Raw genomic sequence first — 16,592 nt, forward strand, 5'->3', positions numbered from 1 at the left:
TACCTGGAGATCCAAGTATTTTGTGAGGTGGTACTTGGTGAAAAAAGTTTGACAACTACTGACGTAGTGACATTGTAAACTACATTGGCAGACACCATTTTGTTATACCCAATACATCGCGCTTCCAACGAGATCCCGTTTTTTCCCCGAGTTAGAAAGTTATAAATGATAAATGGGTTATACTTGTATAGCGCTTTTCTACCTTCAAGGTACTCAAAGCGCTTTGACAGTATTTCCACATTCACCCATTCACACACACATTCACACACTGATGGCGGGAGCTGCCATGCAAGGCGCTAACCTCCAGAAGTGTTCACGTTATACCATCTCATCTCATTATGGATCATGTGAATGTTTGAAGTGGAACTAAATGTGATCTCTGAAAGGGGTACACATTATTTCCAAAGCAAGGCCCCCATCCACATATACAATACTAGTACATATCTGATGAAAAACAACATTATTTTGTTATTGTAATTATAAGTGTGCCAAATCACCTATATTTGAACATGATCTAATGGAAATGACTGCTGTCTGATAATCACATTAATAACACAATAACAATCATGTGTCTGACTACACCTATTAATCACTATTAATCTAACACGTCATGTTCATGTTCATGATAAAATATAAAGTTAGTAAACAAGTGAGAGTAAGAAGTAAACAAACCTGTTCTGTGTAACACAACTTGAGGTATCTTGAAAACAGCGTCCAGTAGTTGACGTAGTCTCTTGTTCTCTTCTTTTGTCCGAGAAAGTTCCTCTTTGTACTCTGCTATGGTTCTTTCACACATTTTCACACAATCACAACACTTTGCACTCACACTTGATCTTAACTAAGCGATGTGTTGATCGAATTCGCGTCTCTTTGTTAGCAGCTAACAAGCTAAGCTAACTAGCATGCTAAGCTAACTAGCGTGCTAAAACAACTAGCAAGCTAAGCTAACTAGCATGCTAAACTAACTAGCGTGCTAAAACAAGTAGCAAGCTAAGCGGGCCTAATAATGTCCAAAGTTGAGTGAGACGAGTGGAGTTTATCCTGACACGGAGGATGAATAAAGTGTAGTTAGTAGCGAGGCTTAGAAGCGTGTGTGGAGTAAAGGAGGACTTTGCTGCAAAGCGCATATCCTCCACACATGCGTCACTTAGGGGCGGGGCCAAAGAGTCATGGTGATGGGCAAGTCATGAACGAACCGTTCAAAATGTATGTTTTCATGGTGTCTACACAAAAAAACATGGCAACAAATCCATCCATCCATCCATTTTGTCGAGTTACTGAATAAATACGTGAGTCCAGCTGTACTTTATAATGTGGATACTTTTATTAGCTCAAGCTCAATCACAACAAGTGTCCTCTCTAACTCACTCCCACACTCTCTCCCGCTCCGTCGCACACCGTGACGTCATAGCCTGTCGACTCTGTAGTTCTCCCATAATACAATCACACCACATCTCCCCTTTCTAGAATCAATGGGTAGACCACCATTGATTCAACAGACCTTGAGGATTATTCTGCCTCGTGGTTGGAAGGTCTGCTCCTATATGAGCCTGTACCAGACAATCAAACACACACACATATTTTACCCTTAGAACAATCCACTTCACATCAATACTCAAACATCCATCCTATACTAATCCTGTACTGTCCTCAACCTAAGCCCTGCAACTGACTTGAACATTTACAGTACAAGAAAACATATCCAAAACACTCCAATTGCACTTTTCTGTCTTTTACCACATACAGTAACATTCTTTTTTTTTTTCATTAGAGTCTCTGTAATGTCTATAGGAAACAAAATTATAGGTCCAACCTAGTTGGTCTCACCACAGCCCTCCCAGACCTGGTTCTAGGAGTAGGAGTAGATGGAGGTTCTGGAACACTCTGCTGCGATGTTTCTGCTGAAGGTTGTTCCGGGACGCCCCCCAGGAACGGCTCTGCTGCACCACGGCCACTCTGCTCCGGCGAGGATCCCATAGGGATGAGATGACGACGGTTCCGTCTGATAGACCCATGGGGTCCTTCCACCAGATACGATCGTGGAGTGGTGTGACGTCCGATGATAGCTCCGGCTTTCTTTTGGTCCTTGATCCACACGTCCTGTCCCGGATTCAGTCTGTCAAGGTTCATTGCACGATGCCGCAGGTTGTAGCGTTGTGCATCTTTTGTCCTCTTCTCCCCTTCTTTCCGCATAACAGCTTCACTATCAGGAAGAGCAGGATTTAGCAAAACAGGAAGGATAGGCACTGTTGTGCGGAGCCTCCTCCCCATGAGAAGCTGCGCTGGACTATACCCATTGTCGAGAGGAGTAGCCCTGTAAGCGAGCAAAGCAAGATAGGGGTCATCTGCTTTCTTTAGGAGACCTTTCACCGTCTGTACTGCACGTTCGGCTTCGGCGTTACCTTGAGGGTATCTTGGGCTACTGGTAATGTGACGGAATCCGTAAGACTCTGCGAACTCGGCAAAGCCTGCTCCGGAGAACTGGGGCCCACCATCCGACACGAGAAGATCCGGGATTCCGTGACGTGCATAGATCGATTTTAGGTGGTGGATTACATCGTTTGATCTTGTGGAGGTCAGCAAAGCAATCTCCACATACCTTGACATGTAGTCCACTACCAGCAGGTAGGTCTTGGTACCGAGCATGAACAAATCAGCTCCTAACTTCTCCCATGGTCGGCCTGGGTATGGTGACGGCATCAGCGGCTCCCTGTGGTTCTGTCTCTCCTTACAGCATGTTCGGCAGTTGAGAACCAATTCATTCAGCTGCTGGCTAAGCCCGGGCCACCATACTGACTGTCGTGCCCGCTGTCTACACTTCACCACGCCTTGGTGTCCTTCATGCAATTTGGCGAGAACATAATTTCTCATTGTAGAAGGGATGACGAGCCTGTGTCCCTTCAGCAGGACACCATCTTGAACTGTAAGGAACGCCTGCTCTGCCCAGTACAGCCTGAGTGCTGGTTCTTTGGAACCGTGTGCTGGCCAGCCTTCAGCACACAGCTGCATCACCTGTGCACACACACTGTCTCTCTGCAGCTGCTCTCTCAGCTCCTCCAGGTAGTCAGCGCCTGCAGGTAGGTTCTCCAGTACCATGTCCACATAGATGTTGGTTTCTTCAAACAGCTCTTTGTCCGCTGCTGTTTCCTCTCTCTTGACAGGAGCTCGTGACAGCGTATCAGCTGTCCACAGGCACTTCCCTGGCACATGAGAGATAGAATAAGAATAGCGCATCAGACGCATTCTGAAGCGTTGGATCCGTGGAGGTAGAGCATCCAGTGCTTGAGACCCAAGAAGACTCAGGAGAGGCTTGTGGTCCGTCTCCATCTGGAAATGTTTCCCGATGAGGAAGTTGCGGAACCTCTCACAGGCCCAGGTCAGCCCCAAAGCTTCCTTCTCTACTTGCGCGTATCTCTGCTCTGTTGGTGTGAGAGACCGCGACATGTAGGCCACTGGCCTCCAGTCTTCTTCCCACTTTTGTAGCAGTACGCCTCCCAACCCGTACGACGACGCGTCTGCTGAGACTTTGCACTCTCTGTTGGGATCATACATGGCTAGCACTGGTGTAGACGTCAGTGCATCCTTTAGATCCTGGAAGGCCCTTGCCTGGTCGACGCCCCACACCCAGCAGTTCTTTTTTGACAGGAGATCTCGCAGAGGCTTGTCTCTCTCGGCCAGCTGCGGCACAAACTTCCCAAGTTGATTTATCATTCCAAGAAAACTTCTCAACTCAGTCACAGTTGTTGGCTCCTGCATCTTCCTTACAGCTTCTGTTTTGCTTGGGTCTGGGCTGATGCCACTGGTGGAGAGCACGTGGCCTAGAAAAGTCACCTCTGACTTTGACAGATCGCACTTATCGACATTCAGAGTGATGCCTGCCTTTTGGATCTTTTCTAGTGTGGCATGCAGGCGAGCATCATGCTCCTTTTGTGTTCAGCCCCACACCAGCACATCGTCCATGTGGCAAACAACGCCCTCAAGCCCTTCTGTGACCTCCGTCACCATCCGGTTCTGAAAATGTTCGGGGGCGGATGCTATGCCAAACGGTAGCTGCCTGAAGTAATAGCGCCCGAAGGGTGTAATGAAAGTTGTCAGTTTCGCTGAATCTGCACTTAGAGGAATTTGCCAAAACCCCATGTTTGCATCCAGCTTACTAAAAATTTTGGCTCCAGCCAGCATTCCCAGTGTTTCCTCTACTGATGGCAGGATGAACTTTTCCCTACACACTGACTCGTTGAGTTTGGTGAGATCGACACATATACGTACAGCACCTGTCTTTTTGGGCACCACCACTATGCCAGCGCACCAGTCTGTTGGCTCCTCAATTCGACTTATCACCCCGAGTTGTTCCATGCGGGACAGTTCCTGCTTGACTTTGTCCATTAAAGGCAATGGAATCCTCCTTGGTGTTTTTAGTGAGAATGGTTCTGCCCCTGGACTCAGCTTGATGGAATATGGCTGCCGCACTTCTCCGAGCCCGGTGCATAATTTTGGGTAGTACTCCTTTAATGTCTCCATAGTAACGCTGTCTAGGCGTGCTACAAGCCCCAGCCTACAGCTCACAGATCTTCCCAGCAGGGCAGTATGCACATGACGAGCGATGTACACATCCTCCCTCTCTGTCTTTTCCCCTCTCCTCAGCAGCAAACTGGCAACGCCCACCACGTCGAGGGGATTTCTTCCTGGTCCCAGGAGTGGCTTTGTTGCCTTTCTGAGACTAGGTGGATCATTTCTGTATGTGTTTAGGAACACTGAGTGAGGCAAGACTGTCACATCGGCACCTGTGTCTATTTTGAATGTCATACTGCTCTCATGGATGCCAATTTTGACCATCCAAGGATCCCCATCCTCCGTGACACTGCCGAGGAAGATTTCCTCCTCATCCTCTTCAACTTCATGCACTGATTTGGACTTGCACACACGCTTGTAATGTCCCCTCCTCCCACATGCATGACATTTCACATCATTAGCAGGACAGTCACTTTTTGGATGGGATGGAGAGCTGCCACAATTTTGACACAGTGACTGTGCGCCCTTGTCCTTGCTGTACTGAGTACTGTGTGGCTTGTACTTTGGGCTATCAGCATATTGAGGTTTGTTTTTAGCAGACTTGAAGTTGCTCTTGAACACTCTATCAACAGACTTTGCATCACTTGCCTCTAATCTGGTGGTGTCCCCTCGGAGAGTAGACTGCTGCCTTTTCACCTCCTCGCTTTGTCGTGCCATTCTTATGGCTTTATCCAAGGTTAGATCCGCGTCCAACTGCATGCGTTCAGACAGCCCCTTGTCTTGCAATCCGACAACCAGTCTGTCTCTGATCAGTTCATTGTGTAGCATCCCGTAGCTACAATGCTCCGCCAGCGCATATAGTGCAGTGACAAACGAATCCACACTCTCCCCTTCTTTCTGCTTGCGCATGTTAAACTTAGCACGCTCGTAGATTACATGTTTCTTCACAACAAAGAAGCCTTGTAATCCCTCGCGCACTCCCTGGTATGTACGTCTTTGAGCGGCCGTCAGATTTAACCCACTGAGAATATCATCCGCCTCGTCCCCCATGCAATAAATCAATGTGTTCACTTGATTGTCCTCGGAGCTTGCATTTAGGTTACTTGCCAGGCGAAATCTTTCGAATCTCCGGATCCATTTGTCCCACTCTTGTGGATTTGAAAAGTCAAAGGACTCCGGTGGCTGGATGTTGAACGTAGCGCACGGTCCCACGGCAACCACCGGCGCGTTGGGTGGCCGTGCAGGCGCTGCAGCGGCTCCGTCCCCCTCGCTCATGTTGTCCTTACTTCTTTATCCACAGACGCGTACAAACTATCTTTCCACTTGGCTGCACTCCACATTAACTACAGGACTTCTGACACCATGTCGAGTTACTGAATAAATACGTGAGTCCAGCTGTACTTTATAATGTGGATACTTTTATTAGCTCAAGCTCAATCACAACAAGTGTCCTCTCTAACTCACTCCCACACTCTCTCCCGCTCCGTTGCACACCGTGACGTCATAGCCTGTCGACTCTGTAGTTCTCCCATAATACAATCACACCACACATTTGAGGCATCTCCTCCTAACTATACGAATGCACGTGTTGCCCGTCCTCTTAAAAGGGGAGGGGTTGTCGCACTAATATACAACAAAAACTTTAACCTTACCACTAACCTAAATAATAAATATAACTCGTTTGAGGTGCTTACTATGAGGTTTGTCACACCGCTGCCTCTCGACCTGGCTGTTATCTACCGCCCCCCTGGGCCCTATTCGGACTTTATCAGTGAATTCTCAGAGTTCGTTGCTGATCTAGTGACGCACGCCGACAATATAATCATAATGGGGGACTTTAATATCCATATGAATACCCCATCAGCATGTGTGGCGCTCCAGACTATAATTGATAGCTGTGGTCTTACACAAATAATACATGAACCCACACATCGCAGCGGTAATACGATAGATCTAGTGCTTGTCAGGGGTGTCACCACCTCCAAAGTTATGATACTTCCATATACTAAAGTAATGTCCGATCAATACCTTGTAAAAAAAGTTCTGACTCATTGTCAACAAACTAATAATAATAATAATAACTACTATAGCAGCCGCAACATTAATGCTGCCACAACGCCTACTGCCTTCGGTAATGGCACCATTCCCAAAATATGTCGGATCTATTGATAACCTCACTAACAACTTTAACGACGCCCTGCGCGACACCATTGACAGTGTAGCACCGCTACAGCTAAAAAGGGCCCCTAAAAGGCTTACCCCATTGTTTACAGAAGAAACTAAAGCCCATAAATTATCATGTAGAAAGCTGGAACGCAAATGGCGCGCGACTAAACTTGAGGTTTTCCATCAAGCATGGAGTGATAGTTTAATAACTTATAAACACATGCTTACCTTAGCTAAAGCTAAATATTACTCAAAACTCATCCACCTCAACAAAAAGTATCCTAAATTTTTGTTTAGTACAGTAGCATCGCTAACCCAACAAGGGACTCCTCCCAGTAGCTCCACCCACTCAGCAGATGACTTTATGAATTTCTTTAATAAGAAAATTTAAGTCATTAGAAAGGAGATTAAAGACAACGCATCCCAGCTACAACAAAGTAAACACTGGCAGTGACCACCGTATGGTTATGTGCAAAGTGAAGGTAGATACAAGACTAGAAAGAATGAAATTAATAGCAAAATACAGAAAGCCCGATATGATCAATTTGGAAGCCAGAAAGCATGAATTTCAACTAGAACTACAAAACCGCTTTCAAGGACTGGAAGTAGAAGATACCTCCGACCTTGGTGAATGGAATGACAAATTAATTGACATAGTACATGGGAGCTCTATAAAAACAGCAGGGAAAGAAAAGAAAAAGCAAGAGTCCAAACTCTCAGATAGCACAAAGTGGCTAATGGAGAAAAGGAGGACTATGAAGAGAGATGGAGTTGGATTCCAGAATGTTGAATATACAGAAACATGCAAGACAATACGAAAGAAACTCCGACAAGACATAAGAAAATACAACACCCTTAAAATTCAAGAGACAATAGAAAACAATAAAAGTTTGAAGAAAACAAGGCAGAAACTTGCAAGTGGAAAGCAGAAAATAACAACATTACTTGATAAAAAGGGGACAGAAATCACAGATCAAGACATGATTTTGATGAGGATTGAATAATTTTATGAAGAACTCTATCAAAGCAGTCAGTCAGTAGACCTTCAATTATCCATAGACTCAGAAGAAATTCCAGACATCACATATTGGGAGGTGCAGCATGCAGTCAAAAACATGAAACGAGGGAAAGCACCAGGACCAGATCATATTTTAATTGACACAATTAAAGAGGGGGAGGATGTCATTGCTAAGGAGCTGGCGAAGCTATACACAGCTTGCTTACATCAGGGGAAAGTGCCAGAGAAGTGGAAAGAAGCTAACATGATCATCATTTTCAAGAAAGGGGACAAGAGGGACCTCAAGAACTACAGACCTATTAGCCTTCTTTCAAACATATACAAGTTGTTTACAAGAATTCTGACAAATCGAATGGAAAATACACTTAATAGCAACCAACCCAGAGAACAAGCAGGGTTTAGGAGTGGTTTTTCTACCATGGACCATATTCATACATTGAATCAGATCAAAGAAAAATGCCAAGAATACAACAAACCACTTTGTATGGCCTACATAGACTATGAAAAAGCATTTGATTCGGTGGAGACGCAGTCGGTTCTAAAAGCTCTGCAAGATCAAGGAATTCATCATAAGTACATTAACTTACTCAAGGACATCTACACAAACTGCACTACCACAGTTACGATGCACAAACCAAGCGAGAAAATCCACATAAAGAAGGGTGTCCGACAAGGCGATACAATTTCGCCTAAACTGTTTACAGCTTGTTTGGAAGGCATATTTGGCTCTCTGGAGTGGGAGGATAAAGGAGTTGATAACAACGGAGACAAATTTAATCATCTGAGATTTGCAGATGACATTGTTGTCTTGGGAGAGCAAATCAGTGAAGTGGAAGATATGCTTAAAGACCTTGCAAATGCCAGCAAATGTTGTGGATTGAAAATGAATATGAAAAAAACAAAAGTTATGGCAAATTCCATGGTACCTCATGGACCTGTGACTGTTAATGGAAATGAAATTGATGAAGTTAATGAATATATCTATCTGGGCCAGAGATTTAGCCTGAAAGAAAAGTGTCAAGAACAGGAGATAGGGAGGAGAATCAGATTTGGTTGGTGCCAATATGGAAAACTGAGCAACATCATGAGAGGAGAAATACCGTTAAGCCTAAAAAGAAAGGTCTTTAATCAATGCGTGTTACCAACCATGACATATGGAGCTGAAACCTGGGCATTGTCAAATAAAATGGAAAATAAAATAGCAGCAGCACAACACAACATGGAAAGAAATATGCTCGGAATCACATATAAAAACAGAAAAACAAATGAATGGGTGAGAAAACAAACGCAAGTCCAAGACATTATAAGAACTATCAAATGAAGTAAGTGGAAGTGGGCTGGACATATCAGTAGAACAACAGATAATAGATGGACTTCCCTAATGACATCATGGAGACCCATGGATGGGAGCAGAAATAGAGGAAGACAAAGAGTGAGATGGGGAGATGAAATAGACAAATATTGGGGAACAGTGCAGTGGCAGGGAGCAGCTAGAGATCCTTCACTATGGCACAAACATGCTGAGGCTTTCATCCAGCAGTGGACTGACAACGGCTGATGATGATGATGATCACATACAATCATTTCACAGAGGAGATCAAGCTTATTTTATTCCTTCATATTACTTACATTTCTTCCACACAACTCACATTTGTATTCACATCTGTATAATGGATGATAATGAATCAAAGCTGCTAAAATTGTTAATAACTAGATGACACAATGTTCTACAATCAGATGTTTGGTTGTTTGTAATTTCAAGTATAGTATCTGCTGGAATAGGAAATCACATGTTCTGTAGGACTGTGTAAGGCAAGCCAACAGCCAGTTCTTATAAATAGTGGTCCATCTTTGTGGTTAGATAATAAATTATGAGCATAAAACACTATAAAACACGTGTGGCAGATAAAAAGAGCGAAAATAGGTGCATTAAAAACAATACTTTTTCATTATTTTCATATATACCTGATTAAAAGTCGAATACGGTTTATATATTTGGAAATATCATTTTTTGCCATGATTTTTGTGTGGGCACCATGAAAACATACATTTAGAATGAATCGTTCATGACTTGCCCATCACCATGACTCTTTGGCCCCGCCCCTAAGTGACGCATGCGTGGAGGATATGCGCTTTGCAGCAAAGTCCTTCTTTACTCCACACACGCTTCTAAGCCTCGCTACTAACTACACTTTATTCATCCTCCGTGTCAGGATAAACTCCACTCGTCTCACTCAACTTTGGACATTATTAGGCCCGCTTAGCTTGCTACTTGTTTTAGCGCGCTAGTTAGCTTTGCATACTAGTTGTTTTAGCGCGCTAGTTAGCTTAGCATGCTAGTTAGCTTAGCTTGTTAGCTGCTAACAAAGAGACGCGGATTTGATCAACACATCGCTTAGTTAAGATCAAGTGTGAGTGTAAAGTGTTGTGATTGTGTGAAAATGTGTGAAAGAACGATAGCAGAGTACAAAGAGGAACTTTCTCGGATGAAAGAAGACAACAAAAGACTACGTCAACTACTGGACGCTGTTTTCAAGAAACCTCAAGTTGTGTTACACAGAACAGGTTTGTTGACTTCTTACTCTCACATGTTTACTAACTTTATATTTCATCATGAACATGAACATGACGTGTTAGATTAATTGTGATTAATAGGTGTAGTCAGACACATGATTGTTATTGTGTTATTAATGTGATTATCAGACAGCAGTCATTTCGTCCTTCCATCCATCTTGATTCCGCTTATCCGAGGTGGGGTCGGGGGGGCAGCAGCCTAAGCAGGGAAGCCCAGACTTCCCTCTCCCCAGCCACTTCGTCCAGCTCTTCCCGCTCCCCCCACACTTCCTCCCCCTTTTGTTTCTGAAAAAAGGCACTTTCAGAAACATCCAAGAAAAAGGGCAGCAAAAGCGGAGGTGGAGGACAGGTCATGTTTGGGGTCAATGAAAGCCTTTTCAGCCTCTGTGGACCACTGGAGGGCGGCATTTGGGTTGCGGACCCCAAAGCGATATCGACTGACCCTTACAGCGATAGCTAGCTACTGGTGAAATCCACAAAGTATGCTTATACATATTGACACACATATAAGAAAAACACTAACATTATGACGGATGCTTTTGCAATGGTAATTTGATCTTTCACAACACCTAGTGGCCACAATAATTCATTAAGTCAAGCTCATGGCGCAGAAAGTTGAACGATGCGGACACGTTTGTTACTGGATACTTTCTTTCAGACTTCTGTTTTGGAGACTTTGTGTACGTATTAAGCAACTATAATTATTTGATATGCTTAAATGTGCAGTTTTAGCTTAGCTGTTGTGTAGCTGCTAGCTCCTACAGCAGGTGTGTCCAAAGTGCAGCCCATAGCTATGTTTTTAACCGACAACGGGGAGTGTTGAAAATGTGGTATTTGCGTGTCGGTCCAGTGGACCTAAGTCTTTGGCTTGGTAGGCGGGTACGAGCCTACCAAGCCAGGTGGTACGAGCATGGAGGAGCCTTTGTAGTGGTGTCGCAGCTTGCTGGTGGTGCCGTCAGGTAACACCAGGAAGGTTCCTTCTGCTGCTTTTTTCTCCCTGGACTCTGACTTCATATCTGGTGTTGTCCTTCAGACCTGGCCCAAGAAGCCACATAAACAGTGGCAAGAATGTGGGCGATAAGAGTGTATGTGCGTGGGCATGAACTTGCACCCAGTTTCAACTGGAACTCAGGACATATGATTAGTTGCACGGCCTATTCTAATCTATATTAAACATTTATTAATCACTTCATCCTTTATTATCTTAATTATATCCCAACTTAAAAATGAGTGACTTATTCTAGTCCATTTGTAAATAAATAGTTTCCCTAAATTATAGTCTCCTCACTTTAACCAGACAGTCATTAGGACAAAAGACCCTGCGAGGACTTTGCCCTTTAAAAGGGAAAGCCTGAAAAAGGACAGTATTAAGATGAATTCATCACATTTGCTTTGAGGCATTTTATTATTAATATATTATGTTCTTGTTACTTGGGGCAGTATAGCTCGGTTGGTAGGGTGGCCGTGCCAGCAACTTGAGGGTTCCAGGTTTGATCCCAGCTTCTGCCATCCTAGTCACTGCCGTTGTGTCCTTGGGCAAGACACTTTACCCACCTGCTCCCAGTGCCACCCACACTGCTTTAAATGTAACTTAGATATTGGGTTTCACTATGTAAAGCGCTTTGAGTCACTAGAGAAAAGCGCTATATAAATATAATTCCTTTCACATAATTTCTTGTTGTTCTATTTTCTCATTTCAAGGGGAACTGCACTTTTTGGAATCATTCACAGTCCCTATGTAAGTTAAAGTTAAGGTCCCAACGGTAGTCACACACCAGGTGTGGTGAAATTATCCTCTGCATTTGACCCATCCCCAAGTTCACCCCCTGGGAGGTGAGGGCAGCGGAGGCCGCGCTCGGGAATCATTTGGTGATTTAACCCCCAACCCTTGATGCTGAGTGCCAAGCAAGGTGGCAATGGGTCCCGTTTTTATAGTCTTTGGTATGACTCGGCCAGGGTTTGAACTCACGACTTTCCAGTCTCAGGGCAGACACTCTAACCACAAGGCCACTGAGCAGGTCGATGGTTAATGCATCCTCAATAGAAAATAAACCTTAGCAAAAGTTAGCTAACGATTGAGTCATTGGTAGCCGCTCTATTCTGCCTATAAAGTGCTCTAAATAACATCCTAAAACCTTCAACATTTTAAATACACACTAAGTATATATGTAATGTAGTAACATTCTTAATAACATGTCATATTTACATATCTTGCTCATTTTAAGCATACAATGTCTGCTCTCACTGGGATGCCGACTGATGGGATGTTCATATCTTCCCGTTTAGATGAAGAATTAATCCTCACAAAGGGTTAAAAAAGGGTGGGTGCAAAAGAGCGTATTTTCGTGTCTTTCTTGCCATCTCCAGGTCTAAGTTGGATGTCAAAGTTGACCAAGTTCTCTGTTTATGTCCACAACCTTCACCATATAAGTGAGAAGCATGATTTATAATCTAGAATTAGCTTTCACCATCTTAGAGGCGAGAAAGCAGCTCAGTATGTCAATATAGCAGCATAAGCTAGTTAGTTGAAAGCACACCAACCCCATGACATGACACTTCCACGTGATGTAGAAAAATAGTACCACATTTTAAACATACACATACATCTGAAGAATATAAAAAATAAATATATTTGGTGGGCGAACCAATGTTTGGTATGGGCGATATGACCTCAAATCTATATCCTAATAACAATATATGTCACGATATATAATTTGGTATATGATTCATAATATAAGAATTTCAAAGCGGGTTACAAAAGCTTCTAATTTGGCAGCTGACATATGCAGTAACATATTGTGTCATTTCTAATTGTATTATTTTGTCGAAACAATTATTTTTTATGTACTTGTTTATTTACTGTTAATATCTGGTTACTTTATTTGAGAAAATAATACTGGAAATGATGTAATATTTTACTTCATATTTCAGCAACTAAATTAGGAGCCTCTGTAGCCTGTTTTAAAATGGTTCTATTAGTAATTCTATATGAAATAATATATCGCAAAATCAATTTCAAACCATATCGTCTATCCATAGTAAAAAGTCCTGTCGTCCTGGTTTGCTTTTCTTTTCCTGTGAATAATGTTGTAAAGAGCAGCGTGTTTGTGCGTCACTGAGATTTCAAGACAGTTCATACGATAACTTGTTTTTCCTAAGTGCATGTAAAAGTACTGAATGCATTGTGTGACTGAGCAGAGATGGTGTGTTTGTCTTGCAGACGTCTGTGAAGAACATCTTCACCCTGGGCAACAGAAGTGGAGCTTCAGGATGCGGACGGAGGAGCCACAGTCCTCCCACATTAAGAAGGAAGAGGAATACCCACTGATCCCCCATTTTAAAAAAGAAGCGGAGGACCCACCTACACCCCATTTTAAAGAGGAAGAGGAGGACCCACTGACACCCCATTTTAAAGAGGAAGCGGTGGATCCACTGAGCCCTTACATTAAGGATGAAGAGGAGGATCCACTGAGCCCTCACATTATGGGGGAAGAGGTGGACCCACTGACCCCTCACGTTAAGCACGAAGAGGAGGACCCACTGAGCCCTCACATTAAAGAGGAAGAGGAGGAACACAGCATCAGTCAGCATGTTGAAGGAGTGGAGGAGGTTGATGGCACCAAGATGCCAGTGACTGGTGTCCCTGTGAAGAGTGAAGATGATGAGGTCAAAGGTGAGAGTGAGGAGAAGAGAAGCAGCAGCTCAACACAACACATGACAACAGAAGCTGATGGAGACCACTGTGGAGGATCACAAGCAGACAAGATCTTAGCTCCACTATCAGATAGTGAGGACACAACGTCACACTCTCCTGACACTGATGATGAACACTCTAAACATGATAAGACATGTCACACTGACAACACTCACTTCACATGTTCTCTCTGTCACAACACTTTTAATCACCATCGTAGTCTGAAAAGACACATGAGTACACACACGGGAGAAAAAACGTTTTCATGTTCAATCTGCGGTAAAGATTTTACTCATAGGCACGATTTGAAAAGACACATGAGAATACACAGTGGAGAAAAACCTTTTTCCTGCTCAGAATGTGGTAAAAGTTTTATAATAAATCAAACTTTAAAAGTACACATGAGAACACACACTGGAGAAAAACATTTTTCATGTTCAATCTGCGGTAAAGATTTTACTCAAAAGGAGCATTTCAAAACACACATGAAAATACACACTGGAGAAAAACCTTTTTCATGTTCAGTATGTTGTAAACGTTTTGTACAAAGTCCGCATTTGAAAAGACACATGAGTACACACACTGGAGAAAAACCTTATACATGTTCAGTATGTTGTAAAAGTTTTGTACAAAGTTCGCATTTGAAAAGACACATGAGAATACACACAGTGTTGAGTTGCGGTGTGTGTGGTGAAAGATTGTCTTCTAAGTACCAGTGTAAGAAACACAAGTGTGCTGGTGAGAACAGCAGCAGCAAATGAAGATGCAGAATTTGAAATAAACTGTCAAAACTTTAACTTTGACTTTCTAACAACATCAGCACATATATTCTAACATTTATAGATGAGATATTTTAGATTATTGCTTTTTTCAGGCAAGTACATGCTTTAATATACAACATTGTGTACTTTTATTTAAAAATGAACACACCACTTTGACTGTAAAGGTGAGAATAAACAGGACAAAACATGTTACAAATACTTTCTATGTGTATATAGATATTCAGAAATCATTTTTAAAGATGTTATAGATGAACTCCTTTATATGAAATACATATTTGTTTTACATGTGTTCATACCTTTGCTTTTGAGTACACATAAATCCCTCTTAGATCATATTTACTGGTTCACATCTGAAACATCTTCTGGACCACTTCTGGAAGCATGTTATTATTTACTTTGAGCAGTTGTCTTTTATACAAGATCATTTACTTTTAAAATGTGTGACTTTATGAATCATTAGTTGGGTCTCTATAATCCATTCTTTTAATTGACTGTATTATGACGATGGTATATATCGGGCGGTATAGCTCGGTTGGTAGAGCGGCCGTGCCAGCAACTTGAGGGTTGCAGGTTCGATCCCCGCTTCCGCCATCCTAGTCACTGCCGTTGTGTCCTTGGGCAAGACACTTTACCCACCTGCTCCCAGTGCCACCCACACTGGTTTAAATGTAACTTAGATATTGGGTTTCACTATGTAAAGCGCTTTGAGTCACTAGAGAAAAGCGCTATATAAATATAATTCAATTCAATAATTCAATTCAATCTGTATCATGAATTAATTTAAGTGGACCCCGACTTAAACAAGTTGAAAAACGTATTCGGGTGTTACCATTTAGTGGTCAATTGTACGGAATATGTACTTCACTGTGCAACCTACTAATAAAAGTCTCAATCAATCAATCAAAAAAAAATTATCTTTATTACTGTCTTTTGTAAAAGGAATATTGTTTTATATGTATGTCCCCTTTATGCAATATGTAGATTAGAGAAAATGGCAACATTATATGTGGAAGGTTATGAAGGATAGTTTTGTTTTTAATAATCTACATTTCCTACGCTAGGATCCTGTTTGTGGACTTCAGCTCTGCCTTCAACACCATCCTCCCTGGACTGCTACGAGACAAGCTCTACCAGCTCAGCGTGCCCGACTCCCTCTGCAGTTGGATTCATGACTTCCTGACAGACCGAAGACAGCACGTACGGCTGGGGAAGATTGTCTCGGACAGTCGAACCACAAACACTGGTACTCCTCAGGGCTGTGTACTCTCCCCCTGGCTCTTCTCCCTGTATACAAACTGCTGCACCTCCAGTCACCAATCCGTAAAACTGCTCAAGTTTGCGGATGACACCACCCTCATCGGGCTCATCTCGAATGGCGATGAGTCCGCCTACAGGAGAGAGGTGGACCGGCTGACGTCCTGGTGCAGCCTCAACAACCTGGAGCTGAACGCCCAGAAAACAGTGGAGATGATCATGGACTTCAGGAAAGTCACAGCCCCACCATCCCCCCTCACCCTGATTGACTCTCCCACCCCCGTCCCTGTTGTGGACTCCTTCCGTTTCTTGGGCACCACCATCACCCAGGACCTCAAGTGGGAGCTGACCATCAGCTCCCTCATCAAGAAGGCCCAGCAGAGGATGTACTTCCTGCGGCAGCTGAGGAAACTTAAGGTGCCAACAGAGATGCTGGTGCAGTTTTACTCAGCCATCATAGAGTCCATCCTGACCTCCATCACAGTGTGGTTCCCCGGCGCCACAGTCCAGGATAAGAATAGACTGCAGCGCATCGTACGTGCTGCTGAGAAGGTGATTGGCTGCAAGCTCCCATCCCTCCAGGACTTGTTCTCCT

The 16,592-nt window shown here is 43.4% G+C and overlaps 1 protein-coding gene across 2 annotated transcripts in view; it reads left to right on the forward strand.

Moving 5' to 3' along the window:
• The window catches only part of LOC133636327 (zinc finger protein 37-like), a 497,781-nt gene that overhangs the window by 156,901 nt on the left and 324,288 nt on the right, over nucleotides 1-16,592 (forward strand). Inside the window, exons 1-2 of one of the 2 annotated variants that reach the window (XM_062030238.1) lie at nucleotides 9,822-10,258; nucleotides 13,488-13,940. In XM_062030238.1, coding sequence (XP_061886222.1) covers nucleotides 10,135-10,258; nucleotides 13,488-13,940 — 577 coding nt within the window. In that variant the 5' untranslated portion in view covers nucleotides 9,822-10,134. Of the gene's footprint in view, nucleotides 1-9,821; nucleotides 10,259-13,487; nucleotides 13,941-16,592 lie in introns of those variants that run through there. The other variant, XM_062030237.1, reaches the window with a different exon arrangement.

The sequence above is a fragment of the Entelurus aequoreus genome, linkage group LG20 (genome assembly GCF_033978785.1).
Source record: "Entelurus aequoreus isolate RoL-2023_Sb linkage group LG20, RoL_Eaeq_v1.1, whole genome shotgun sequence".
Classification (NCBI taxonomy): domain Eukaryota; kingdom Metazoa; phylum Chordata; class Actinopteri; order Syngnathiformes; family Syngnathidae; genus Entelurus; species Entelurus aequoreus.